Source organism: Acinonyx jubatus, chromosome C1 (assembly GCF_027475565.1).
Source record: "Acinonyx jubatus isolate Ajub_Pintada_27869175 chromosome C1, VMU_Ajub_asm_v1.0, whole genome shotgun sequence".
Taxonomy (NCBI): Eukaryota; Metazoa; Chordata; class Mammalia; order Carnivora; family Felidae; genus Acinonyx; species Acinonyx jubatus.
Genome location: NC_069381.1, coordinates 118,063,455 through 118,091,174, shown reverse-complemented (window position 1 = coordinate 118,091,174; position 27,720 = coordinate 118,063,455). Strand labels below are relative to the sequence as shown.

General features: G+C 43.3%; 1 protein-coding gene and 1 long non-coding RNA gene across 3 annotated transcripts in view; one reads left to right on the top strand and one right to left on the bottom strand.

Moving 5' to 3' along the window:
* The window catches only part of INSIG2 (insulin induced gene 2), a 54,757-nt gene extending 30,568 nt beyond the window's left edge, over positions 1-24,189 (top strand). Inside the window, exon 6 of the mRNA XM_053214915.1 lies at positions 22,938-24,189. Coding sequence (XP_053070890.1) covers positions 22,938-22,943 — 6 coding nt within the window. The 3' untranslated portion in view covers positions 22,944-24,189. The remainder of the gene's footprint in view (positions 1-22,937) is intronic.
* On the bottom strand, positions 13-21,294 carry LOC128314001 (uncharacterized). 2 transcript variants are annotated; one of them, XR_008295273.1, is made up of 4 exons: positions 21,205-21,294; positions 17,794-18,252; positions 7,851-7,905; positions 13-1,109 (listed from the first exon to the last, which is right to left on the bottom strand). It is a non-coding gene; the product is annotated as an uncharacterized LOC128314001 (long non-coding RNA). The 2 variants fall into 2 exon arrangements; XR_008295272.1 differs by having other exon boundaries at positions 14-1,109; positions 20,833-21,262.
* Positions 24,190-27,720: the final 3,531 nt, after the last annotated feature.

Below are 27,720 nucleotides of genomic sequence, written 5' to 3'. Positions count from 1 at the left end.
AGTTTATTTATTTTTACAGAGAGAGTGCATGCAAGCACAAGCGGGAGAGGGGCAGACAGAGGGAGGGAGAGGATCCCAGGCAGGTTCCGTGCTGTCAGCACACAGCCCGATTCGGGGCTCTTATCTCATGAACCATGAAATCATGACCTGAGCCGAAATCAAGAGTCGGATGCCTAACCGACCGAGCCATCCAGGCGCCCCTAAGTCAGAACTGGGTTAAATATTCTCATAATAAAGAAATAGAATGTAATGCACTTCTTACCAGATACATTTTCGTTTATGACTTAAACCTGAGCTTCAAAGCTACTCTGTTGTTTTCAGTTATAAAATTAAAGTTGGCGTACTGAAAAACTTTTCAAAGCTGTTGGCATACCCACAAGAGAATAATGACAAAGCAGACCCGTTCATTTTCTAAATTTCCATTAGATTTGTGTACGAAAATGCATCACAAGCATTATTTATGAAGTTGGAACTGATTTTTGCATCTTATTCCCTATATTTTAACGTTCATGACCCTAATGAAGACAGGAAAAAAATATGATTAGGCTAATTGTCAGATCAAGGACTCTAATGACTCTAAACGTAAGAAGTTAATTGTTTCCTCTCCCTCTGCCCTCCCTTTGGCTCTGAGAAGAATAGCCCTACATACCACATTAAACCAGTCCTTCCTGAGCACGCCCTTCCTAACCAGGCCAATTAGGAAACCAGAACGGCAAGGTCATGGCGAGGAGTGGGGTTGGCTGGGTGGAAATCCAGGGCCAATGGCTATATCAGTTGGGACTTGGGGGTTATGCTTGACAGAGTGCTTGATCCAAAATGACTTAAGCAAGCAAGCAAGAAAGTTACTGGCCCATGAAACTGGCTTCACATATAGCTGGGGTTCGGGTTTCCAAAACTGCCATCAGGATGTAGCTTCTATCCCTTTGCTCTACTGCTGTGTTGCCATTGGGCTTGGGCTTCACAGAGGCAGGATGGTGTTGGCAACGCCAACCTCGTGTCCTCCTCCATTCACACGCCATCTTCCAGAAACCTTGGCCAGGGTCTCACCATCTTGTTGGCTGGGGTCGAGTCAGGTGTCCATTGCCAAACCAATTCCCATGGCTGATTCTCTGAAGAAAAAATTGGGACATGATGATAAGAAAAACAAGGTAAATGTAAAAAGAAACAAAAACAGGTGTCCTATATCAGAGCCAAAAAGTCATAATGAAGCAGAAGCTGGAAATGCAAGAGAAAGGTAGTTGCTGAGACAAACAGACAATGGGAAATGAGAAAAGAGAAGAGAGAGAGGAAAACCATCTGATATCTTTCTCCTCCTCAGGAAACCTACACATTCCTTCCAATAAACTCTACAAAGGAGTAAAACAATTTTTAATGTTTATTTTTGAAGGAGAGATAGTGTGAATGGGGGGCGGGGGGACAGAGAGAGAGGGAGACACAGAATCCCAAGTAGGCTCCAGGCCCTGAACTGTCAGCCCAGAGCCCAATACAGGGCTCAAACTCTGGAACCATGAGATCATGACCTGAGCCAAAGTCAGATGCTTAACCAACTGAGCCACCCAGGTGCCCCAGAAAGGATTTAAATTGAGTGGTTTTCCATTCTTTGTAACTAAGTGACCATTAGTAAACTAAGATAGTTTACTAATGTTCCCTTCACGATTAAGGCTGGATTCCGGGTAATATGAAAGCTACAGATGCCTTACAGATAACTCGTGTCTTTCCTGGGAAGAGAACACTGCCCACCAAATAGATCATCCAGATCACTGGAAGCAATCAGATGTAGGGCTTGAACTAACTGAACTTGGAGACCCCCATAAAACCTGAAGTTCTGAGGTTAGAAAATACTTGCACCCAATTTCATACAAAACTCACCTTTTTTCAACCCTTTTCCCATTTTTGCCAGATACATTTTAATTTGTGACTTAAATTTGAGGCAAGTGAGAAAGTTCCCAGCTCAACTTTCTCACGTGGTGCAACAGAGGAGGCTCCTGATAACCTACGTGGTAAAGCACGAATCGGCCACATTTCCTTTGAAATAGGATCTTCTTTTGCAAACAAGAATGTTTAGGTCAGCAAGGCTGGAGACCCTACTGAAGAGATTGCCTAGAATCTGAGCTAGGCCACCCACAACTGAACCATTTCAGTCTTTTCTTTAAAAAACAAAAACAAAAACAAAACTAGGCAAACTGAGAAAGGAGAGTCTAGAACCTCTCTGAGGAATCCATCCTACATTTTTAGCTCGTCATTTGGCATCTACCAAATGCTAGGTTAGAAGGCTGAGGAGATCAGTGTGCTCTTTAGGATGATAGGAATGCATTTTATTCAGTTTCTGCTGCAAGCCCCAAAGCTGGCAGGTTGTAAGACTACCTTTGGACAAATCTTTTCATGATGTCATGATTCAAGACAAGGAGCAGTTTCCCAGAGATTCTGTGCCATTACAGGACAGGTTTCCAGGGCTTGTTGTGGATCCCATCCCAAATGAATCCAAGTGGAACACCACCAGTTCCAGCATCAGAATCAGGTTCCCTAACCAGTTCTGGAAGCCTCTGTGCAGTTGTACAGGGTACCACCTCTAGTCATTTGGCTTAGGTCCCTGCCATATTCAGCTAAATACCTTTGGTTTTTGGCAAGCCAAATAGTTCCACTAGTATAGGATGTGTTTACACTTTCAGGATGAAATGGTCTTATTTTGCCAAACCATTATGTCCTTTCTTAGTCAAGTTGATACACTGAGTCAGTCTCCCCTCCCCATATGTCCTAAACCCCTTCCTCTTTTCATAATTACTGGAATAAGTATGGAATGGAGCAAAACAAAACAAATCTTGCCCTCCAAAGCCAAGCTAGAGACATGGAGAGAAATGTTAGGTCACTCTTGGCAACAGAAAGGCTCTGAGAGCTGGATTTGGAGATAATACAAGAAACTCACCCTTTGTGTGTGTGTGTGTGTGTGTGTGTGTGTGTTTAATGATCATCCTCTTCCCTGACGATTGATTAGTGTTCTCTTCCATCGGCTATCTTCGGTTCTTTCTTGTTCTGGGAAAGTGCCTGTTTCGGAGCCTGACACCTACAACCCATAAGCAAAGAATGAAGATCATGTGCAAGAGAATTGGAGAGTGCAGGAAATGCCTATTAAAAACACAAGCCCTGGGGCGCCTGGGGGTTTCAGTCGGTAAAGCGACTTGATTTCAGCTTAGGTCATGATCTCATAATTTGTGAGATCGAGCCCCAAGTGGGGCTCTGTGTTGATAGTGCAGAGCCTGCTTGGGATTCTCTCCCCTCTCACCCCCTCTCTCAAAAATAAATAAATTTAAAAGAACCAAAACCACATAAGTCGTCCCACCTAGAGCATTTATCCCTTGTAGAACCTCAGTTTTTTGTTATTTCATATATCCTGGTCCTATTAAAAGTGAATTTATTTTACACTGACTTATTCAGAAATCAAAAGTATATGTCATTTAAGTAGCCTTCGATGAAAACATCTTTGCATTACTTCTGCAGCCCTGTGAGGTGAGGCAGACAGGCAGGAATTGCTATCAAATGATTAGCCCATATCATCCAGCAATTACAACCTCTTTATATTGCAGGATATTGCTTCTGTACACACGAAGGGCAGTGCTGTATGGTGGGAAGGTTCTGCATGAAGGTCTAAACCTCAAGGATTTAGTGTTAGCCCAGCCAGTCATTTGCTGGCTGACTCAGCAACATTGAGACTCTGTTTCCTCACCTGTAAAATGAAGCCACTGGATGAGCTGATCTCTGAAAGAGGCAACAGAGGAGAGTGACTAAGGTCAGGGTCCTGGCTGTGTACTCACTAACAGTTTGAACTTGAGGTTTTTTGTTTTTTGTTTTTTTAGCCCCACTTGCCTTATGGTTGTGAATCTGTAAAATGGGGATGCTACGAGTTTATTAAATGCTATGCATTTAATACTGTCAGAGATACCCAGTACCTAAAGGAGGGCTTGGCTCATAGCAAGTGCTCAAATGTCATTATCAGCAACATTACCATCTAAAATCCCTCCAAGCCATGAATAGGACCTTGTCCTATCCTCCACAGAAATGAAAAAGAGGACTCAACTTTTAAACTTGATTTTGGAGGGAAAATTCCATGTATGAAAAAATTAGAAAACAATACAAAATTATCTGATTAAATGAAAGACTGACTCTTCTGTCAAGTAGTACCATTAAAAGTTGGAAGATACAGACCTTGGTCACTTTGGGGAGACCTTTTTCTTTATGGCAAGAGTGACTTTTTTTCCTGTCCCCTCTGGCAACCGTCAGCTTCTCTGTCCTTGTGGGTCTCTTTCTGCTTTTGTTTGCTGGTTCATTTGTTTTGTTGTTAAGATTCCACCTATAAGTGAAATCATGTGGTATTTGTCTTCCTCTGTCTGACTTATTTCACTTAGCATGCTACCCTCTAGGTCCATCCATGTTGTTGCAAATGGCAAGACCTCATCCTTTTTTTATGGCTGAGTAATATACCATTATATATGTGTATATGTTATGTATATTTATGATATATATACACACATATATACACATATCTTGACTCTTCTTTATTCATTCATCTGTCAGTGGACATTTGGCTTACTTCCATATCTTGGCTTTTGTAAATAACACTGCAGGAAACATAGGGGTGCATACATCTTTGCAAATTAGTGTTTGGCAAGAATGATTTTTGGTTGGAGATGATCCAATGGACTTTATGATTTTTCCATACCCACTCTTCCCTCTGGAACTGGCTCCTCCCCAGACATTCCACATCTCAGGAATAGCAACACATTCTCTCAGATCAATTAGACCAAAAATGAATAAGGATACAAAAGACCTAAGTAACAGAATCATAAAGGTAGATGGGATGAATATATATCAAACTCTGTGCCCTGAAGATAGAGAACGTATTTTTGCTTAGTGTGTCCATGGAACAGCCACAATCATTGGCCATTCCATTGGTCACCCCAAATGAAATCACAGTAAGTTTCAAAAACTCAGGTAGAGTGGACATTTTCTATTCACAATGCAGTAAAAATTTAAATTAATGAAAGATCAGAGAATTTTAAGAAAGTTGTCCTTTAAACAACTTTTGGGTTAAAAGAAAAGTACAAATTCAAATTGCAGAATTTCTAAAAACCAATGATAACGAAAAATTACTACATGTTAGATTGCGTATCTAAAGAATTGAACTCAAGCGGCACTTATGGGAAATATCATAATGTATAAAAGGAATATTTATTTAAATATAAAAGGAATGGAATAGAAAGAATTAAGAATCCATCAAAAAAGTTAGGAAAAAGGACAACAAAATAAACCAGAGGAAAACAGAAGAAAGAAAATACGAAGAATGTTAACATAGCAAAACAAAGTGGGAAAACCAAGTGAATAAGTGAATACCCACATCACTGGGGCAAAATCGGTAGAACAGATAAGACTTCTCCAAAATCAAGGAGGAAAAAACAAAGGCAACGGATAAAAAATGGCAAGAAAGAAAAATGCAGAAAGCAAGGACATTTTAAAAACAATTTTACCCAATTTTATCTAAATTTGCAAATTTGAAAGGAATGGATACTTTTCTAGGAGAATATAACTTACTGAAACCAACTGCAGAATATCGAAATAAGCCAATTTTCATATAAAAAAGCTAGATAATATTGTAAAGGAGTTAATATTTAAAAAGCACCAGGGCTGAAAGTTTCCAGGCAAATTTAACCAAACCTTTAAAGGGTGGATGTTTCCAATGCCATTTAAACTGTTCCAGAGCATAGATAAGGAAGAATGACTTTTGTTTTTGACCCCGATATGTTAACATTGATACCAAAGGCTGTAGAAAAAGGAAACAATAAATGAATCTCCTACATGAATACTAACGCATAAATCCTAAATAAAATATTAGCAATCAGAATGCAGCAGCATAGGAAAAGAATAAGTCTTCGTGACCAAGTGCAGCTTATTCTAAATATGCAAAGACAGTGTTTCAAAATAGATCTAAGGAGAAAAGTCAAATGATCATTTCCCTAGATGCTGAAGATGTGTTTTTGAAAATATAAACTTGAATAAAAAAACTTGGGAAGGACGGATCAGCAGTTATTGAAACTGGTGACTCATGGGGCAGAGACCAGGGGTATAAAATGGGTTGGGACAAGGTGCTCCATGTACCTCTTTTTATATCATTTTCATTTTTGGACATGTGATCCTTTTACTTGCTCAAAAAGTAAAGTTCTCCATGAACGTTACCTATTATTATTTAGCTACCATCGCACTCTATGCCAGGAACTTTGTGTTCTTGTTGAAAGATTAAGCTTCAAGTGAATTACAGACAAAAGCAACACTATGTCACAGAATTGTGGGTCAGAGTAAACTAAATCAAAGACCAAATGTGCTGGTTACCTCCCTTCCGGAAGAACTCTCTTTGCTCATCTTGACTATAGGGTGTAGGCTAACCATGGACTTCTTTCAGCACAAACAGCCCTTCTTACGGACTTTGGTAGGTTGTATATTGTCCGAAGCCCACAATGCTGATCTAACTTTGTCATTTGGTAAGGGAGGAAAACCAAATCTTAAGTGATATGCCCCAGTCATCATGGCAGAGCTCAGGCCTCCAATCTCTCTTCCTCAAAAACAAACAGTTAAGTGGTTAAAGGGGCAGTGTTGGCCAGGACCACCTAAAGGGTTCTCAGACACCTCCTCCAGCATGCTACTGTCATTCCACTGCATGTATCAAGGACCTGCTCTGTGCCAGCTCTGGGAACATGGAACTAAATGTCTCACCACCTGTCTCCAGAGGGCTCAGACTGGAGACGGACACCCAGGCTGGGCTCCCTGCAAATACCTGCTTCTATAGACGTATGCGACAGGTATGGAGGAAACCCACAGGAGAGCTCCCCGACCCAGCCAGGGAGTTTAGGCCAAGCAAGCCTGCCCAAGGTTTAAGGGGCGAGTTAGAGTTTGCAAGACACAATAGGTGGCAAGAGGTGGCAAAAACTGTGAGGGCAAGCGGCCTTTGCTCAAGCCACACCTCTGCCCAGAAGGCCCTCCTCCGTCTCTTCTGGGACTACTCTCAGCCTTCCAGTCACCCCCGCAGAGACAGTTCAGGGATGGGCACCCTGTGTTCAGTCTCACATACTGGTGTGGTTGATTACATTTGCCACTGTACCCCTGGTGTCTAACCCAATGCTTGCCATTCTGTAGGTGCTGCATACATACTTGGTAAGCGAACGGATGATTTGTAATTTATGTTCTTGAAAGAAAGCTGGTCAGGAAGGCGCCTGGGTGGCTCAGTCGGTTAAGTGTCCAACTTCGGTTCAGGGTCATGATCTCACGGTTCAGGGGTTCAAGCCCCGTGTTGGGCTCTCTGCTGTCAGCACAGAGCCCGCTTTAGATTCCCTGTCCCTTCTCTCTCTCTCTCTCTCTCTGGCCTTTTCCTGCTCATACTCTCTCTCTCAAAAGTAAATAAACACTAAAATACATACATATATACATACATACGTACATAAGAAAAAGAAGCTGGCCAGGAATTTTTGCATCACGTGTTCCATTTCTTTAGATAAATATCTGTGGCAAGCACGAAAACCCATTCAGATGCTTGTTCTTTTCTGAAGGAGCCCATCGGGCCTGACTGTTTGAAGGCATAGTAACGGCTTGTAAATACTGAGCTTGGGGACAGTAATCCCCTGACTTAAGTTCACATAACTCTGTTCCCTTTGCTCTGCCCCCTCTTCTTCTACTTCCCACACACAACTCTTCTCTCCCCAAGGATCATAGGAAGGATATCAAGTCATTTAGATGCAAACACATTTTGAAGGGCTGCCTAAAGGCTGTGCCCTTGGCAGGTGGCACACATACATCCCACTGCTACTTACCCTGTACTTTGTCATCCTCAGCTGCTCACATAACCTCAAGCCTTAGTTTCTCCCCCTGTAAGAGAGAAATGTCATTTCTACTCTGAATAGTGGCCAGGTTTGTAAAACTCCCAACAGAACACCTGGTGCATAATAGATGCTCAATAAACAGGAGCTGAGAATGGTTGCTATTATTACTGGCGACGGCAGTGGCGTGTTTATCGGTTTATGTATCAGTTTCGGCACATTACAAATACCCACCGGCCAAACCTGCTCCTTTTCCTATTATGCATATGTGTGCAGGGAACAGTGACGAGCAGACAAAGATATTGAGAAGTTAATTCAACAGTTCTACGTCAGTGGGGGCAGTGAAACATGAAGTCTTGGCAAGTGAAGACTGGGGAAAAATAGGACTGAAAACAAGGACTTTTCGAATGACAAGGACAAGCACAGTCTTTAGATATACCTAAGCCGAGGTTTGAGTACCCAGAACTCCATCGAAGTAGATTCTTGGTGTCTGACCCAACCCCCTTGCCCTTCAACTTGCTGGGATTCTTGGGCAGATACTTGCTTCTTTTCCTCACTCCCCTCTGCTCACTCGCAGTCTGTCACCTTCTGGCCCTGCTTCCTGTGCCCTACTCTACCAGGGAGGTCCCCGGTCTTCCTCCTTAGGTCCTGGTGCTTGGCACCCTGCCCCACCTGTCATGCAAGCCAGGACCCTGTGGTCTCTCTCAATGTCTCTCCCGCTTTCTCTCTCGTCATTCTCTGTGTGTTAAAGGTCCTCATACTTCCGTCTCTGCTGGCGCACTTCCATTTGCAGTCACCGGGAATGGCAGCTGGACCTCTGTGGTAGCCCCCACGCTGTCTCTCCACTTCACCTGTCATCATCCCCGCCTCTCCCAGTCAGAGCGAGCCTTCCAGCACAGTCTCTGCTGCCCTCAGAGGACCGTCCGCCTCCTTAGCATGGCGCTCAAGGCCTTCAGCACCTGCTCTTGGCCACCTCTCCAAACCTGTCCCCTCCCACCCTGAAGGGCAGGAGGAGCTCGGCTGTCACCCACCCCTCGAGGGCTTCATTCTGATGCTTCTCTTTCCCAGCACACCTTGCCTCACCTCCTCACCAGAACGCAGCTCAGGGACCGTCTCTTCCAAGGAGCGTTTGCTGAAAATCCCCTGCCCTCCACGCAACTTACGCTCACAGTACTGACGTCATAGTACCGTTGCCTCTCAACTGTCCATCTCCCTGTTAGGGACGGCGGTGTAAAGAAGCGTCTGGAGCCAACTTACTTGGGTTCACGTCTGGGCACTCCCACCCGTCCGCTGTGAGGCCTTGCACAAGTTTTTACACACACACACACACACACCCCCACCATGTTTCAGTTTCCGCACCCGCAAAATGAGAGTAGTCATAGCACCTGTTTCTCAGGTTGTCGCGACGGTAAAACAATGACTACACACAGAGCTGGAGCGCTGGGGACAGAGGCGGCACATAAAAAGCCCCACGTGTGAATTCTTGTTATTAGACTGTGGTCACTTGGAGGGCAGGGCTTTGTTTTATTCACCTCTGAATCCTCAGTCTCCAGCAGAGCCGCTGGCACTGAATTAATGAATAATAACAGCACTCACGTTGATGATGAGAGCAATGGGCTTTTGTAGAGAGAGCACTGCATACAGTCCCGTAAAATGTTTGCACAGACCGCATCTCATTTAGTCCCCAGCCCCCTGCCATCACGTACCTATGACTCTCGCCATTTCACAGGTGGAGATGCTGAGGCTCAGAGAGCACTGGATCCCTCCAGTTTGCTGGAGAAGCAGACAGTACAGAGTATTTAAACTAGTCATTCTGACGTCAGCATGCATGCTTTGGGAATTCGGGGACTTCAGTCGCTGAGATTCATACGGCATCTTCTCCTGGTCTGAAGTCTCTTTTCCAGATTTCGCCTGGCAAAGTCCTGCTTGTGCTTCACCTCCCAGCTTCCAAGTCACTGCCCTCGGGGAGCCTCACTGGCTCCTACAGGCCACCTAGACTCCGTGGTCGGTGCCACCCAGTGGCATTGCTCTCTCTCCTTCTCCCTTTTTCTGACATCTTCACTCCTCTGTGAGATTTTAAAGGCAAGGACACCTTGTGACTCACCTTCGTCTCCTCCTAGGCCTAGCACGGCGCTGGCAGGTGAAGGTGCGGGCCAAAACTGGCCAAAACGTGGTTCCTTCGGCAAGTGACATGTTCACGGAGTGGCAGGCGATGTGGACCATAGACAGAGGAGCAGTGGCCTGGTGGGCGATGGCCAGGGCTCCCGTCTCCCGCCTGGTCCCACAGCTGAAGTTGCTGGGTATTTGTTCCCCACCTCTTCCCCCGGATTCTCAACCCTTCCCCGCGGGGGCCACAAGAGCACCTCTGCTGGAAAGCTAGGCACAGCTCCTACCTCCCACCTTCCAGCACCCACCCTGGCTCCCATCTCCAAACAAGCATCCTCAGGGTCTGAGGTAGTTTCACTGCAGGGAGCCAGGGGTGGCTGCCAGGGCACGCACTTCACCACCAGCTTTCCAAAAAGGGAGAAAAAGAAAGAAGAAAAGAAAAAGAAAACTTGTTTTTCCCTTTCTCTTTTCTTTTTTTTTTTAATGTTTATTTTTGAGAGAGAGAGAGAGAGACAGACAGACAGAGCACAGGCAAGGGAAGGGCAGAGAGAGAGAGGGAGACACAGAAGCCGAAACAGGCTCCATGCCCTGCGATGTCAGCGCAGAGCCCGATGCAGGGCTTGAACTGCAAGATCATGACCTGAGCTGAAGTCAGACACTCAACAGACTGAGCCACCCACGTGCCCCTGTTTTGCCCTTTCTAAAGGCTACCAACCATCTTTTTGAGCCTTGATGGTAAGTGTATACCCCCAAACCCTATGTTATGTATTGATACAAGGCAAGAACAGTGCCTTTTATTCAAAATACCCATTTCTTCTCCTCAAAGTCTGGTCTTCCACAGAATACAAGTCTCAGTGGCCGTGGCCAGGAGCTGCTCACCCCAGACAGTCAGGAGGATAACGTGTGGCGAGGCTTTGGACCACCGACAAGGCAGTGGCTCTTTCCTGACATGGTCAGAGCACGTTAGCAATTGATGCCGGTGTGAAGAGTTCAGTTTTCACGGCTAACCAATGTGAAAATCAGGCGATTTTAAATAGGTTGGGAAGTTCACTCAGTAACCCTTTTGAGCCTGGCCAACAAAACGTGTCCAAGGATTGTCCGTGACGCTGAGCTCCGCCTTGAATTATTTCTGTGTGTTCCCACCTCTTTGAGACACTACTCAAGATTCGGGTCTTCAATTATGTTGGTTCAGATCCTCTAAGAAGCAGACACCAATATGGTATTACACATGCCTGAAAGAGATTTATTGGGGGAAATTCCTGTGAAGGAAAAAAAAGCAGGAAGCCAGAGTCTTCGGTCAGAGATGCAGGTCTGATAGTTTTGAAATGAAGTAGGAGGCAAGGAGAGCAGATAGGAGTGTCGGGCTGCAGGGCAGCCCTCAGAAAGTCCCAACCAGACCAATGAGGAATCCTCAAGCCAAAGGTGACTTTAGACTCCCGTGTCTGTGTGGGATACTCCCATGATTGCCCCCGCTGTGTTTAGTCTTTGGCTGGGAGCAGCCCAGGGGAAGCACGGCATGAACAAAGGGTAGATCAGAGGGGCAGCATCTGGGACTGTCCGTCAATCATGCTTCCCTGAGCTGGAGATCTGAGTAGGGCTTCTTTGCAACTGCCGCTTGGGTGGGGGCATCTGATGGTCTCCCCTGGGTCTCTTGGTAGAAGGCCTCTCAGCCACTGGTCAGCTTCCTGTGTTGGGCAGATGGATCCAACCTTCTTATCTCTTTTGGGATCCTCCACCCCAAACAAGGAGGGTCGACAGGATCTTGGGAGCCCCGAAATGATAAATATCCAGTATAAAAAAGAACTTTGTGAAAGGTGTTGTAACTCATTCCATTAAAAAAAAAAAAAAAAGATTTCGTAGCCAAAAGAGTTCAGAAAACACCTGCTTTTAAACAGTGTTAAACACATTTCCAGGATTTCTCACAGCTGTTACTAGGCTGATGTATATCTTGAGTCTTCAAGGGAACAAAACAGTGTATAGAGTTTGTCAAATTTATACGGCCATCAACTGCCCCTCCCCCCCAATTTTATTATAGTTTTCAGAGTATGTTATGAGACATGCTTTTGTAAATGTTGAACATGCTCCATAGCCCCTGTGTCTCCCTCCAGATCCAGTCCCCAGCCTTCCTTACCTGCTCTGTGCCCAAGAGGCTGACCGTCATGCACAGTGGCTCTCCCTGGCCCTTTATCAAGCTTGTCCAAGTAGAACTTTGGGATGATGGAAATACTCTGTATCTGAGCTGTCCAGTATGAGAGCCACTAGCCATATGTGGCTATTGAGTACTTGAAGTGTGACTAATATGGCTAAGGACCTGAATTTTAAATTTTAATTAGTTTAAATAGTTACATATGCCTATTGGCTCCTGTCCTGGACAGTACAGTTCTGGATTTTTGGCTGGGTTTGGCCAATAAGAAGCACCCACGGGAGACGAGGGGGGGTAAAAGGAGAATAAGAGAGTTATTGATTTCCTTGGCCCCCTCTTGTGTGGTCATCACGGGGTGGCTGTGTCTTCTGTCAAAGACCTCAGCTCTTGACACACAGTCCTAGATTCTGACACCAATTCCAACGTTTGCATTTCCCGCCACCCCCCAACACCAAGCAATTATCCAGCAATTCACCTGAATTCTGACTATTTCCTGAGATAGCATCGGATCCCACAGGATAAGGGCTCAGTCCTATAAGGCTGCCTGTCCCCTCCTTCTACGTCAGTCGCTAACAGGAAGTCCAGGCCATTGCCCGTGCTGCTTACCCATCCGCTATAGGCCAGAGGTTCCAACAACCTTCTTATGGGGTTTGATTAATTTGCTAGGGCGACTCACTCAGAGAAACTCAGAGAAACATTTTACTTACTAGATTACAGTTTATTATAAATTATATAATTCAGGAACAGCCAGATTGAAGAGATGCGTAGAGTGAGGTGCAAGGACAGGGGTGTGGAGCTTCCATGATCCACAAGTTCACCCACCTGGAAGCTCTCCAAACCTGACCTTTTGGGGTTGTATGGAGGTTTCCTTATGTGATCGGTTCAATCATTGGCCATTGGCAATTGACCTCCGGGTGCCCCTCTCCCCACACAGGTCAGTGGGGTGGAACTGAAAGTTCCAACCTTCTAATCAAGCAGCTGGCTCTCCTGGCAACTGGCCCGTCATCCTCAAGGGCTGTCCACAAGTCACCTCACTAGCATAACTCAGGTGCGGTTGAAAGGGTTGAGAGGGGCTTGTTGTGACCATCAGGACACCTGTCCTGCTCTTACCACTTAAATTCCCAACGTTTTAGGAGTTTTGTGCCAGAAGTGGGGACGAAGTCCAAATACATATTTCTTGTTATAAATCGCGATTTCACAGCCCTCTCCATACTATCTACCGGGTTCGGCAGGCGATCCCAACCCTTTGGGGTTGTGGGCTGGTAAAGACAGCCCACGGCTGGCAGGCCACAGGTCTCTGTGCGTTCCCTGCCCACATAATTACAAATAGTCCTGGGAAGCTCTGCTCAATGGCTCAGGGTGAGTGTGCCACTTGTTTCCTGCCGGGCCCCTGCCTGAATCCCTGATGTGAAGCTTGTGGTTTTTAATTCTGAAAAATATTTATCATGCAGTACTAATGAACAAGTCAGAAAACAGTTATGATGGGAATGAAAATCCTTTCCCCAAATGCTCCTTGCCCCCCACCCAATACATAGAGGCAAGAACTTCGAAGCCCTTTCTGGTTTTACCTTAAATAAGTTGTTCCAATACCTCAAAATAACATGCCAGGGCCACTTTTCAGGCTCTATGGACTCGAGACACTATCTATGCCTCCTGCTGGGCTGGGTGAGAATTTCTCTCACATCGCCCCTTCCTCTCCTCCCTCGATCATTCCAATTTTTGATAGTTATAGTAAGATTTTTAGCTTCCTCTACTGGTTGCCATATAGGTTTAAATTATATGTCCATTTTTATTTTAAAGGGAACATCATCACTCTTGAAGTGTTTTGTGCTTTTAAAGTTTATATATTTATTTTGGGAGAAAGAGAGAGAGGGAGAGAGAGAATCCCAAGCAGGCTCTGTGTTCAGCACAGAGCCACGACCATGAGAGCATTGACCTGAGCCAAAATCAAGAGTCCGGCCCTTAACCGACTGAGCCGTCCAGGCGCCCCTAAATAACATATACTTAGGCTTCTGTTTCTTGTTCCATTGCTTTCAATTTTGTCTCTTAACCTTTCATTTTTGCAAAATGAAGACCTTTCCTTCTCAAGCCTTCCCTCTTTTCCCCTCCCTGCTTCTGTACAGCTGTATCTTTATTTTTTACATTATCACTTCTAGATAATGATTACATTCTGTTTTGCAACTACTCAGTTTTCTATGCTTTGTCTACCAATGTTTCTAAAAACTGAAAGCCAGTAATCAGCAATTACGTTATGTCAATTTTGTTTAGTGCAGAACTAAGCAGCATGCGTTTTCTCTTTTTTTTTTTTTTTAAGTTTTTTTCCTTTTAATTCCAGTAGAGTTAACATATAGAGCTATGTTACTTTTAGGTGTACAATATAATGATTCAACACTTCCAATATAATGATTCAACACTGCCTTTTAGTTTTGTTGATTGTTTCCTTTGCTGTGCAGAACGACACCCAGTGCTCATCACAACGAGTGCTCTCCTTAATCTCCATCACCTATTTCACCCATCCCCCATCCACCTCCCCTCTGGGAACCATCAGTTTGTCCTCTAGAGTTAAGACTCTGAACCTTGGTTCTTCTCTCCCTAGCACTCCCCCACCTTTTTCCTTTGCTTATTTGTTTTGTTTCCTAAGTTACAGATACAAGTGAAATATGATATTTGTCTTTCTCTGTTTGACTCATTTCAGTTAGCATCATACTCTCTAGCTTAAACCATGTTGCAACTGGCAAGATTTCATTCTTTTTTATGCCTGAATAATATTCCATTATATAGAGATAGATATCTATCTATCTCTATATATAGATATATCCTTTATCCATTCATCCATCAATGGACGCTTGGGCTGCTTCCATAATTTGGCTATTACAAATAATGCTGCAATAAACATAGGGGTACATGTATCCCTTTGAATTAGTGTTTTTGTATTTTGCGGGTCAATACCCAGTAGTGCGATTGCTGGATCATTGGGTAGTTATGTTTCTAACTTTTTGAGAATCTCCATACCATTTTCACAGTGGCTGTACCAGTTCTGCATTCCCGCCAACAGTGTAAGAGGGTTCCTTTTTCTCCACATCCCCACCAGTCTTTGTTATTTCTTATGTTTTTATTTTAACCATCCTGAGTGGTGTGAGGTGATATCTCACTGGAGTTTTGGTTTGTATTACTCTGATGATCAGTGATGTTGAGCACCTTTTCATGTGTCTGTTGGCCATCTGTATGTTTTCTTTGGAGAAATATCTGTTCGTGTCTTCTGCCCATTTTTAATTGGACTATTTGTTTTTTGGGTGTTGAGTCATATCAGTCCTTTATAAATTTTGGATACTAGCCCTTTATCAGATATATCATTTGCAAATATCTTCTCCCATTCAGAAGGCTGCCTTTTAGTTTTGTTGATTGTTTCCTTTGCTGTGCAGAAGCTTTTTATTTTGATGTAGTCCCAATGGTTTATTTTTGCTTTTATTTCCCTTGCCTCAGGAGACAAATCTAGAAAGATGTTGCTATGGCAGATGTCAGAGAAATTTCTGCCTATGCTGTCTTCTAGGATTTTTATGGTTTTAGGTCTCACGTTTAGATCTTTAATCCATTTTAAGTTTATTTCTGTGTCTGGTGTAAGAAAGTAGTCCAGTTTCATTCTTTAACATGTAGCTGTTCAGTTTTCCCAACACCACATGTTGAAAAAACAGTCTTTTTCCCATTAGCATGTATTTGGCTTTTCTAGGTCCAATGTCATGGTGCCTTGCTAGTCAAAGGGAAGCACCCTAGCATCAGGTCAAATGTACTTTCCCTCCCTCTTAACCTTACTTTAATTTGGGTGGTTTTCCGTTTAGACCATAACTATTTTGTACAATATTTTAAAATGTTCATTCATTTTGCGAGAGAGAGAGATAGAGAGTGAGGGGAGGAGGGACAGAGATAGAGGAAGAGAGAATCCCAAGCAGGTTCCGCGCTATCAGCCCAGAGCCTGACGTAGGGTTCGATACCACAAGCTCTGAGATCATGACCTGAGCCGAAACTGAGAGTCGGACGCTTCACAGACCGAGCCACCCAGGCACCCCTATTCTGTACAAATTTTACTTCTTCAAGTTTTGATTTTTTTCTTATAAAGAGGAAGACACGTATTCTTACTATATTCCAAATATCATCCAGCTCTTCATTATTTCTTAGAATTTGTCTAATTACACTCTTAGAATCCTTTTCAGTTTTCCTCTTTAAGACAATATTCTTGAAATTTGGTGACTTTTTCCAGTTGCTTTCAAGACCTGTGGTTGACTTGGTAACAGGGGCTTCTTTTCACTGGAATCCTGGTTAGCTCTATAATTTCCCATATTCCACAGTTCTCCCTTTCTTGGTTTTGCCCACTTGCCCCTCACTGCTCTCTTTTTTGGGAGCACATCCATAGGTAAAATTCTTTAGAAAATGGAGACATGAGGCAAAATCTTCCAAACGTGAAGATCTGAAAACAATGTTCTTTCTCTCATTTTTAAGCTGGACATGGGAGTCTAGGTCCAACATAATTTTACCTTCATATTCTGAAGCCTTTATTTCAATTTTTAAAAATGTTTTATTTATTTTTGATAGAGGGAGAGCACAAGTGGGGGAGGAGCAGAGAGAGAGGGGGTACAGAGGATCCGAAGCTGACTCTGTGCTGACAGCAGTGAGCCCAACGTGGGGCTCTAACTCATGAATCATGAGATCATGACCTGAGCCAAAGTTGGACACTCAACTGACTGTGCCAGTCAGGTGTCCCATGAAGCCTTTATTTGAGTGTCTTGCAGCATCTTCAGTGTTAATGAGAAGTCTGATCCGTTTTGATTCAAATTCCCTTATGGTTCTTGGTTTACATTGCCCTCCACCCCTGCCACAATCTCAGGAACACTATCCTCGGTGATTTGGTATTTCACCATGGTGTGCCAAAGGCTTGATCTTTTAATTAATTCTGATCAATATTTGTGTTTCCCTTTAGCTCTTGGAATTATTTTATTGTCTCTGAACTTCTTTTAATTGGCTATTGAACCTCCTGGATTTAGCTTCCATGCCTCTTATTCTCTTACCAGTTCCTTCCCTTGTCATTTCACGCAGTGTTATGGGAAATTTCCTCAATTACATCATCTAATCTTTCTATTAAAGTATGTTAGTTTTTATTTTGGCAATTTAATTTCCCAGAAATAGTTACCATTTTCTCATTTTCATTAAAAGAAAAAAAAATCCTTGTTTCCTGGTTTTCCCTTCTGGATATAATGTCTGTTCAAGTCTTTGTTTTCTTGAATTCTATCTCTTACGGTGTGCCTTTCTATTCCCCCCCCCCCCCACAAGTATCTGTTCTTCCTTAGTTGTCCATTAATTTTTAAGAATGAATAAATAGGAATGCCATTTTATGATGTGTTTGTTTATATTTTTCCTTTAAATTTTTGTTCATATTTAGGTGTCAGCTCATTTTTAAGAATGAAGAAAGAAATGCTGTCAGTTTCTGCGTAGGGGGGCTTGTCATATCAACTGGCAAGCTTCTCTCCAGGGTATTCCTGAACAAGAAAACCTTACTTTAGGATGTCAATACTCACACTAAACAAAATAATGAATTTCTTCAGAGGGAAAACTTGATTTTTGGGGGCTTGGGTTAAGCCTGGAGTCCTGCCTATAAGATGTAGTTCTTTCTCCACTGTCCCCCCCATTGTCACTCACCTCATGTACTCTGGGCTGAAGACACCTCCACTTGGTTTATCTGTTGACGTACTGACCTTCTGCCAAATACGTTCTGTCTTCCTGAGATCTGTCGAAATTTCTTCAAAGATGGCACCCCTCCTATTCTCTTCACTATTATTGATTTTATCATTAAAAAATTCCTTTCTATCATTTCAAAAGGATCTCAGGAAGGAGGGAAGGCAAATTCTTGGCCTCAGTTCACCATCTTGAAGTAGAAGCCTCTGAAATATCAATTAGGCAGTCCATGGCATGCCCTCACAGAGTGTCTGTCACCTAAAGGCTTTGACTGTGATGCCTTTAAAACTTCAAAGTCATTTTATGGAAAAAATAACAGGAGATATTTTTGATGAAGAAATCTTCCCAGCTGGAAGTTATTTATCTGAACTTTTACTTTGCAGTGTTGCATTGTGAGTGACATAGTAGATCTTCAATAAATATCTGTTGAACCAATAAATGAATGAATGAACAAACAAATGAATGACTTAACCGTTAACTAAAAGTCAGTAAAAGGAAGTGGATAATATGTATGTCCAGTAAAAAAATAAATGGAATGATTTATACATTTGTACATCCTATGTTTTGATACATTCTTTTAGAGGTGTAGATACTAATGCAAACAGACTGACTTTTTAAACGAATGTAAATAAATGTATTGACGTTTAAAACAGTTGTCCTGAAAATTATACACTTATTCTGAGGATACTCACTGATGAAAATTTGGGGGGTTCTGGTTTGAACTTCCCTTTGGTCCTATTCCCCTCCTTCCCTCCCTTCCTTCCTTCCTTCCTTCCTTCCTTCCTTCCTTCCTTCCTTCTTTCTTTCCAGTCTTATTTGGTTTCTTCAGTGGGGGAAATCTTTGGCCTTTGAAGGTGTATTTTATTTTTTCAAAAAAGCCCAATACAACTTTGTATGTATTTCTTAGATCAGAATGAACAATATATTATTTTTGTAGTCAAAACCATATGATAAGGCAGATCTCAAATGGGGTAATAAATGGATTATGAATAAAAGCTCCCAAAGAGGAGGTTCTTTGTGTTTATTTGCTTTTTTTTTTAAAGTTGTACTTATTTAAGTAATCTCTACACCAAAGTGGGGCTCGAACTCACAGTGATCAAGAGTCACAAGCTCTTCCCACTGAGCCAGCCAGGCGCCCCTGTTTATTTTATTTTATTTTATTTTATTTTATTTTATTTTATTTTACTCTACTTTATTTTATTTTATTTTACTTTACTTTATTTTATTTTATTTTATTTTATTGTAAACAATTGCAGAAGCTTTCAAACAAGTGTACATTTTTCCAAGGCGCCCAATATAAAGAGGATAACGCTCATGCCAGCATATGAAATGAAGCTCACTGCTTTATAACCTCCCACCATGCATTGTGTTCTCTGCTGTTTAGGATAATGATTACTGTGAGGTGCATAATAATGACAGGTGTCAGTAATAAGTGCCTACTATGAAAACCAGAAACTTCGCACGCATGGGTCATTCTGTTGGGTTATGACCCCGTTTTTACAGATGAGGAAACTATAACTCAGAAATTTTGTTTTTTCCAAGTTACTCAGCTAGGAGATGACAGAGCTGAAGTGCATTATTGGGTCTGTCAAGAACCCGTGCTGAGTTCCTCCACCTCACAATTTTACTTGGACAACTTCTCTTTCATATATGAGGAAGCCAAGCCTGTCGACCAAGATGATAGACAAGCTGATTTGGTGCCGGCATCCCAGACCAGCAGTGTGGCCATAGCCTTCTCCCCTTCACCTGTGTTTGACAAAATTCTGCTAGACCAATGGTGGGCTCCCCAGCCAATCTCTGTGTGGCAGGGCACAGCTGTCATGCATGCTTTTGAATGGGGATGCAGAGTAAGTCTTCTGCGTGCCTGTGTCCTACTCACACGCCAGCTTCTTGCAGGGAGGTGAAAGGTAGGAACCACCCTGGTTGTATTTGTTCAGGAGGTCACCGGTCACCTAGTGTTCTGGCCTTTTCAGTGTGGTTATGATCCTTGGTCCTGTTCTAACCTGAACTATTTGTTAAGCCTCTGGATCTAGCTTTTGTTTGCCTGCTGAATCAGACCTTCTCTCTTCCTGCTAAAACTCAGCTGGGACAGAGTTTCTGGGCTGTTCCTCTAGAGATCTGGGCACCCCTTTAGGGTTGCCAAAAGTTTAGGCAAGTGGGATGTGGAGGCAGAGTCTTCTCACACCAGCTACCTCTTGACAATCAAAGGCTATGGTTAGAGTAGTCTAGGTCCTGAAATGTGGGGCACAGGACGATACACAAAGGCAAATCTGATCACTAGGGGGGCAAGGGGCCAGCAAAATGATTCCAGGCATTTCTAAACATAGTGTGTATGGGTGGGTGGGTGAGGGAAGTGTGTGTGCTGATGGTTGTCACTGTCAAAGAAGCTGAGGGCTGAGAGTGGCAAATGAATGCTAACCAAAGTTGTGTTAAAATATGTCCTATATCCACAAGGGTTACCTGTGCCCTGAATAACAGGTCTGTGGGACCCAAAAAGTTGGATGCTGGAAGACCTGGTATCACCTGGTATCAGCCCTTGGGCATTGGGCAACCAAAATATATTTCAAAATTCTGCTGGTTTGTGAACTCAAGGCTCTTCATACACTGACTCATTTGCTTCCTGTTGGTTCAAGGAAAGAGTTGAGGCAAGCTGATAGCTGGCGCACTGAGCATAGTTCTAGTCCAGAAAGGGATTGATGACAATGAACACTGTCAGATTTCTGAGGAAATCCAAGTGCCCTAGTCAGTGCCCAGCTGAGTAAAAGCGTGTTATGCATACGTCTTTTTGAGGTGGGAGAACATAAGCCCACGTAATATCGAAATATATCTATGATTTTCTGGGTGATCAGTCAGTGTATAAAGGGACTATGGATCACTTGAAGATTTGTGGATTTTCCTGATGAACTATGGATCTGTTCTCTCTTCCAGGGGATCACATTTCTACTCCCCAACTCAGCAAGAGGTCTCATTTTGGCTGAGTTCTTCTATAAAAGTTCTCCTTACCTGAGCTGTGGGTGTCTTGACTGTGGTTATCATTAAGACTGTGGGCCAGGTGGTTTTCTTCCACTACATCCAAAAGGCTTCTTTTCTAGGACTTCGTAAAGTCAGGGGAAATATGGGGTTGAGAGGAACCAAACCTGTGTGGTGGAGGAGCCCTGGATAGTTTACTAACAAAGACCCTGAGACAAGCACTCGTGTGCCGTAACTAGATGCAGATATAACTAGAGCAGGATCCTGAAGTGAACGGACCACTGTGTAGCTCCTAGTGTGCCTGTCCTGAATTTTCCTTCTTATTCAACATGGATCCGGGCAGTTCATGGGGGGCTGGCTACATCCTTCTGTCAAGGTTGATATGCTACCGTACAGGCTTCTCACCTGGCTGCGATCGCTTGAGTCCTGGGTTGAGCGTGCATTAGTCAGCCGCGATCCAGAATTCTCGCTGTGATTGCTCTGATCAGTCATGCGCAGTGCTGAGTGAATTCTGTAACTGCCGTTGTCTGCTGCAACTGTCCAGAGCCGTCTTCTGGTGCCCGGGGGTGCTGCAGCAAGATTTTATAGACTCCCCCGACTTTGGGCAGGGACAACTCCCGTGTTGAGCGCCACCTTGAAAATCTCCCACCATTACTCAAAAAAGGAAAAAAGAGAAAAAAGTGTTTTTTTCTGGTTACTTCGGGCATTTCATTGCTAAATATTACCTACGACTGTAACCATTCTGTGATGCCAAATCCTGTATGACTTAGACTATTTGGTCATATTGCGACCAATTATAAGTGAACTCCTTGGAGGAAAGTACTCCCACATTATCATTCAAATGGCATTATTGTGTTGTGGAATGCATTCTTCACCTCTTTCTACTCTCTAGTGGTTGCTGGAAATCCTTGGAATGTCTTGGCTTACAGCTGAATCACTGTAATTGCTGCCTCCGTCTTCACACGTCTGTTTTTCCTTTGGGTGTCTACGTGTTCGTCTTTACCTGGCCTTCTTCAAGGACACCAGCCATTGGATGTAGAGCCCACCTTAATCCAGTCTGACCTCGTCATAGCTAATTCCATCTGCAAAGACCCTATTTCCAAATAAGGTCACACACATGCTGAGGTTCTGGGTAGACATGAATTTTTGGGAGGACGCTAGTCAACTGAGTACCCTTACAGGTCTCTGGACTCTGGGCCCATTCCCCTTTCCAGGTACTCAGTGTCTGCTCCCTAACTGGGGCTTTTGGAAGAATAAAGTGCTGCAGAGGTACATGCAATTCCCCTGTTGAAATTTGGAGTTCAGAATTTGAGTATAGGAATTGGGCTCTGTCTCTGGTACTGCTATAATTAGGTTACCTTTATTCCTCTATGAATCATTAACCTCGCAAACTGCTGGTTCAATCTATGACAACCAGTGATACATCATCTTTAACCAGTCCGCACCACCATAAAAAAAAAAAATGCTGTTCAAGTACTAATTTATTGCTCCAGACACAAATGGCGCATCTCAAACAAACTCAGCCAATTTTAAGGATGATTTCTGGGCTGTTTAAAAAGAATTCTTCCGCCAGCTTCTTGAAGATGTTGCTTTAGAGATTATTATTTTCTGTTTTAGGACAAATCCATGAATCTGGCCCATTCATGTTAGCTACAGTGAGACGATGCCTCTCTTGTCCATGAAACTTGAATGTGCGGGTGTCAGAAGTGATTTTTCTGGAGCTAACTTTTCCCGTACTTTGAGTTATCAGTTTCTGTCGTGCTGGTGTGCATTTCAGCTGAGGTTTTATTACATTGTGTTGGCAGCACATTATGTTTTTTACACATGGATTTGATTGAGAAATGAAACTGGAATAAGAATGAGGTAGCAGCAGCGTCTGCTGTACGGCTCAACTATTGCCGTTGTCAATCAGCCTGATTGATTAAATATGGTGGTACACATTTTTATTAAAACGAAATACTTCTCTTGAAAAAGGACCATTACGCCCACAGACGATAGGACACTCCTGAAGAGTGGCCTGAGGAAGAGGCCTCTTGGCGGGGTCCGATAATTGCAGGTGGCGGGAACACATAGGAGAGTTCAGATTAGCTCTGGGTAATTTTGTGAATTTAAATTCTTTTTTTTTTGCCGTATGGAAGAAATGAACCGACATTTGGGGGCACTAACCCCCGCGGAAGCATTTGAGTTTGATTGAGTCCCCAGACACTGTCCCTTCCTTCGTTGATGCCCTGTGGTCCGCTCGGTTTTAAGGCATCCAGGATGAGCTAGAACTTCTCGGAAGAGCGAACATCCTGGTCCACTGAAGTGCCACTTCTTTCATTTTCCATTCAGGCCCATTTTAGCTTGGCACCAGGTTGTAAATTTGAAAAACAGACATGCACATAGGGGAGAACGGAGACGCTTGAGAATGAGAATGGGTGGATTATTCCATTGGCTTGGATGAGGACCCAGCAAACATCATCTCTGCCTGTAAAACCCTGAAATTTGGAGTGACTTCAAAGAGAAAGTGGTGGGGGATTTGGTATTAGAGCATTAAAGACCCAAAGAGGTGAAATGATTTGATTGGGCCTGTTTAGTTTTAGTGTGTGTGTGTGTGTGTGTGTGTGTGTGTGTGTGTGTTTGCTCACCCAGAAGTCCTGGGCTGGGGCTGGCTATTCCTGGAGTGTTGAGGCTTCCCCCTGGTTTGAACCAGCCTAAATTCCAGGGGGTCTGTTTGATCGTGGTCCCCGGCAAAATGTCTCCTGTTGGAATCCATTTAGGACAATAACCCCAAAGGCTTTGCATTAGTGTAAAACACAGGGCCTCAGAAGAGGGCTTTTCAGAAAAACAAGTGGGCAATAAGAGAGGAAAATCCTTTGGAGTAATTCCTTTAACACACAGACTGCTTCTGCTGCAGGGCTGGTGTCAAGACTAATCTTGCAGGATTGAGATATTTTCAGCTGTATCCAATTTAGGTTTCAGCTTTTCCTCACAGAGGGATTGCTTCTGAAACAATCTTTCTCACTACTCTCCCTACCCTCGTCTTCTAAAGCCTGTTTGTAGATTTGGGGATTGCTAACAGATTTTAAGAACAAGAAATCCCTGAAATACCACACAGCTAAAAGCCAAAAACAGGAACACTTAAGGAACTTGACTTTTTTTCTTTTCTTTAAAAAAAATTTTTTAACGTTTATTCATTTTTGAGAGAGACAGAGACAGAGTGCAAGCTAGGGAGGGGCAGAGAGAGAGGGAGACACAGAATTCGAGGCAGGCTCCAGGCTCCAAGCTGTCAGCACAGAGCCCGCTGCAGGACTCGAACTCATGAGCCATGAGATCATGACTTGAGCTGAAGTCGGCCGCTTAACCGACTGAGCCACCCAGGCACCCCTTGACTTTTTTCTTTCTTTCCTTCTTCCCTCCTTTCCTTTCTTTCTTTCTCTTTCTTTCCTTCCTTCCTTCCTTCCTTCCTTCCTTCCTTCCTTCCTTCCTTCCTTCCTTCCTTCCCCCTTCCTCCTTTCCTTTCTTTTTAAAAATATTTTGTCAAGGGGTGTCCTTCAGCTCTCAGTCAACTTTCTCTCTGGACTCAGCCATAAAGGATGAAAACCCCACAGAGACTTGCAGTTTTAAACTTGGAGCTTCCTGTAAGGTCATAGACTGTTTAGGGTATGACCTCTGTTTATCTGGTTCTTTCTTGGCATCTTGGACCTTATCTATGCCAAATCCACAAAGGCCACCAGACGAATGTCTGGATCAGAGTGTCCAATAAGTTGTCTGGGAGCACACAGGGATCCTGCTTGTCCAGCCAAGAGTCTGGAGCTGTGCTGTTGTTGGAGGTCAGGAACAGGTAGGATATCAGTAACCAGATAGGCAGCACGCATGTTGAGGGTCAGGCATATACATGGACCAAAGCGAGCCGAAGCTCAGGAGTCCACGAAGCCACGTAAGTGAGATTGACATGACATCAATCCAAACATTGTGTTGTAACCTGATTTAGACACAGAAAGCCTGCTGATTACGAGCATGACTGTCAGTCCTATACCTTTTGGCAAATGGATTAATCTTTCTATGTATCACTTTCTTAATCTGTAAGCAGAAACTAATCACCTTTCTTACAGGGTTATTGGAGAGATACAATAAAATGACATTAACTAAATCTCTTGTCTGGCACACAGTAAATACTTAACATGTCGTAGTGATTCCTGTCTCCCATTTCTAATGTGCCACTCTCAAAGGCACAGCAGCCATGAGTTTGAGATGTCCTGAACCCACAGAGCAGGTGCAAAAGTGGCCAGACCAGCAGTGGAACATGGTAATAAAGAGACGGTTCGTTTGGACCCAGCTCTGAGTGGGCCAATGCTCGCATAGTAAAAAATCAAGTGGACTTGTACTAGCTGTTCTTTTTTTCACCTCCTCAACTGCTGACGGTCTTGAAGAAGGTTTAGCTGCCCTAGTTTTGTTGCTATTGTTGTTATTATGGTGTATTTTATTTAATTTTCATGAAGTATAACATACTTCTAGAAATGTGCATAATCATAAGTGGACAACTCAATTTTAACAACTTAATTAAGCACACTCACATAACCAGTAGGCAGATTAAGAGCAGAACAGTTTCAGTACCCCGAAAGCCCTCTTCCTGCACCCTTCTAGCCACTGTTCCTACCCTAGAAAGAGCCACTATTCTGACTTCTAATACCAGAGATCAGTTTTATCTGTTTTTGACTGTATACAAATAAAATCACATACTATATGCTCTCTCGTGTCTGATTTCTTTTGCTCAGCATCTGTTTGTGAGATCTGTTCATACCCTGGCTTGCATTTCGAGTTCACTCATTCCGAATATATGTCTATAGTATTCCATAGTGTGCATATATCACTATACTCATCCTATTGCTAGCGGGCATTTGGGATGTTTCCAATTTAGGGATAATATGAATAGTGTTTCTCTGAATATTCCTGAACATGTCTTTTGGTGGACCTGTGCATTCATTTCTTTTGAGTATGTCCCTAGGAATGGAGTTACTGGGTTGGCTGCAGTTGATGCTATCAGTTTTCCAAAGTGGTTGTACCAATTATGCTTCCCAGTAATATATGCAAATTATGGCTTCTCCATGTGTTCCCCATTATCTGGTATAGTCTCTGTCATTTTAACCTTTCTGGTGGGGCTAGTGTATTGCACAGGGGATATGAATTTTCATTTTCCAGTGGACGAATGAAGTTGGGCACCTTTTCTGATTGGACGTCTGTGGGCTTGAAGAAGCTAGAAGTTCTCTTCAAAGACATACAGCTAACAGGTGACTACAAAGGACAGTTGTCAATGGTGTGTCTCCAGACTGAGGAGTGGATGGAGGCCATACTGATCAGATGTATCGCCTCTTTGCATCTTAAGTGGCATATTCCATTCGGAGCCCTACACCTTGAGAAGGCTGAGGATGAACAAGAGTATGCTTAGAAGGGAGTGACCAGGTCCGCAGTCAGACCAGCAAGGGGAACAATCAGAAGAACTGGGATCGTTCAGCCCATACAGAGAGGACAAAGGGGGAACAAAAAACTGCCACTTAATTGATGGGGGCTATCTTCTGAAAGAGGGGGCAGGCTTGCTCTGTGGGACCCATGAGGCAAAGTTAAAAACTATAGGACTCCCTCTCACTCTGGCCCTCCCCTGCTCATGCTCTGTCTCTCTCTGTCTCAAAAATAAATAAAACATTAAAAAAAATTTTTAAAATTAAAAAAAAGGGGGCACCTGGGTAGCTTGATCGGTTAAGCGTCCGACTTTGGCTCAGGTCATGATCTCACGGTTGGTGAGTTCGAGCCCCGCGTCGGGCTCTGTGCTGACGGCTCAGAGCCTGGAGCCTGCTTCCGATTCTGTGTCTCCCTCTCTCTCTGCCCCTGCCCTGCTCATGCTCTGTCTCTCTCTGTCTCAAAAATAAATAAAACATTAAAAAAAAAAAAACTATAGGAATGAAGATTTCAGGATGGCAAATTTAGCCCGTCATCACTATCTTGTTCTTTCTTCTGGCTTAGCCTGGTAATGACCTAGAGAGTGAGGCCAGGGCAGCCCCCTCACAAGTCATGAAATGTTCTCATCTAATTTGCATAAATTAACTAGAATCTGTAAATAGGAGACACCTGCGAATACAAGGGGGCACCTACTTCATAACGTCATTCTTCCTAACAAATATTTATGGACTCCTCCAAGCTGTAAGTCCCAGACCTGACTTCTTCACAAAGGACAGATATGGTTTCAACTGGAGGTCTCACCTACTCACTGATGAATTCTTGAAAAATTGGTACTTGTAAAACAAATCCAATTGAAGCCAGAACGGGTAAACAGTCAAACAAACTTTTATGCTTAGTTGGCTCAGGATGAGTGAGGGATGTGATGGCCAAGAGTGTGATGGCCCCAGGAGTGGGGCAAGTTTGCAGGAGGTCAATGGAATGTGAGAGGCCTCCAAGGCCAAATAAGTTGACCCAAAGGAAAGGATGGCTAAACAAGGGCTACTGGAAAGAAGCAGGCCAGGCAGGCCAGGCAAAGGAAGGCAAAAGAGTCAAGTGCAAAAGCAAGAGAGATGAGATCCTTAAAGAAGCATAAGTAGAAGGGGTGGAGGGAGAGGGTCAGGGAGCAAAGAGTGGGAATTATTTCAGACTGTCTGCAAATTCATATACATATCAAATATTATCTGTAGTTAATGTATAATGTCACACACACAAATGTTTATGCTGAGTCTGAAATGTGCACAGATGTTATACTAATTTAAATATCTTTTTAAAAGGTACTGAATTCATAGTTGATTTTATTACGCACTTTTTCCATCAGCAGATTTTAAAAGTTACATTTTTTTTACATGTAAGGGGAATTTTTTTTTCATTAAACAGGTGTCTTATACTTGCAGTCGTTGACAACTATTGGTCTTGAATATGAATGTTGATGTTAACTTACAAAAA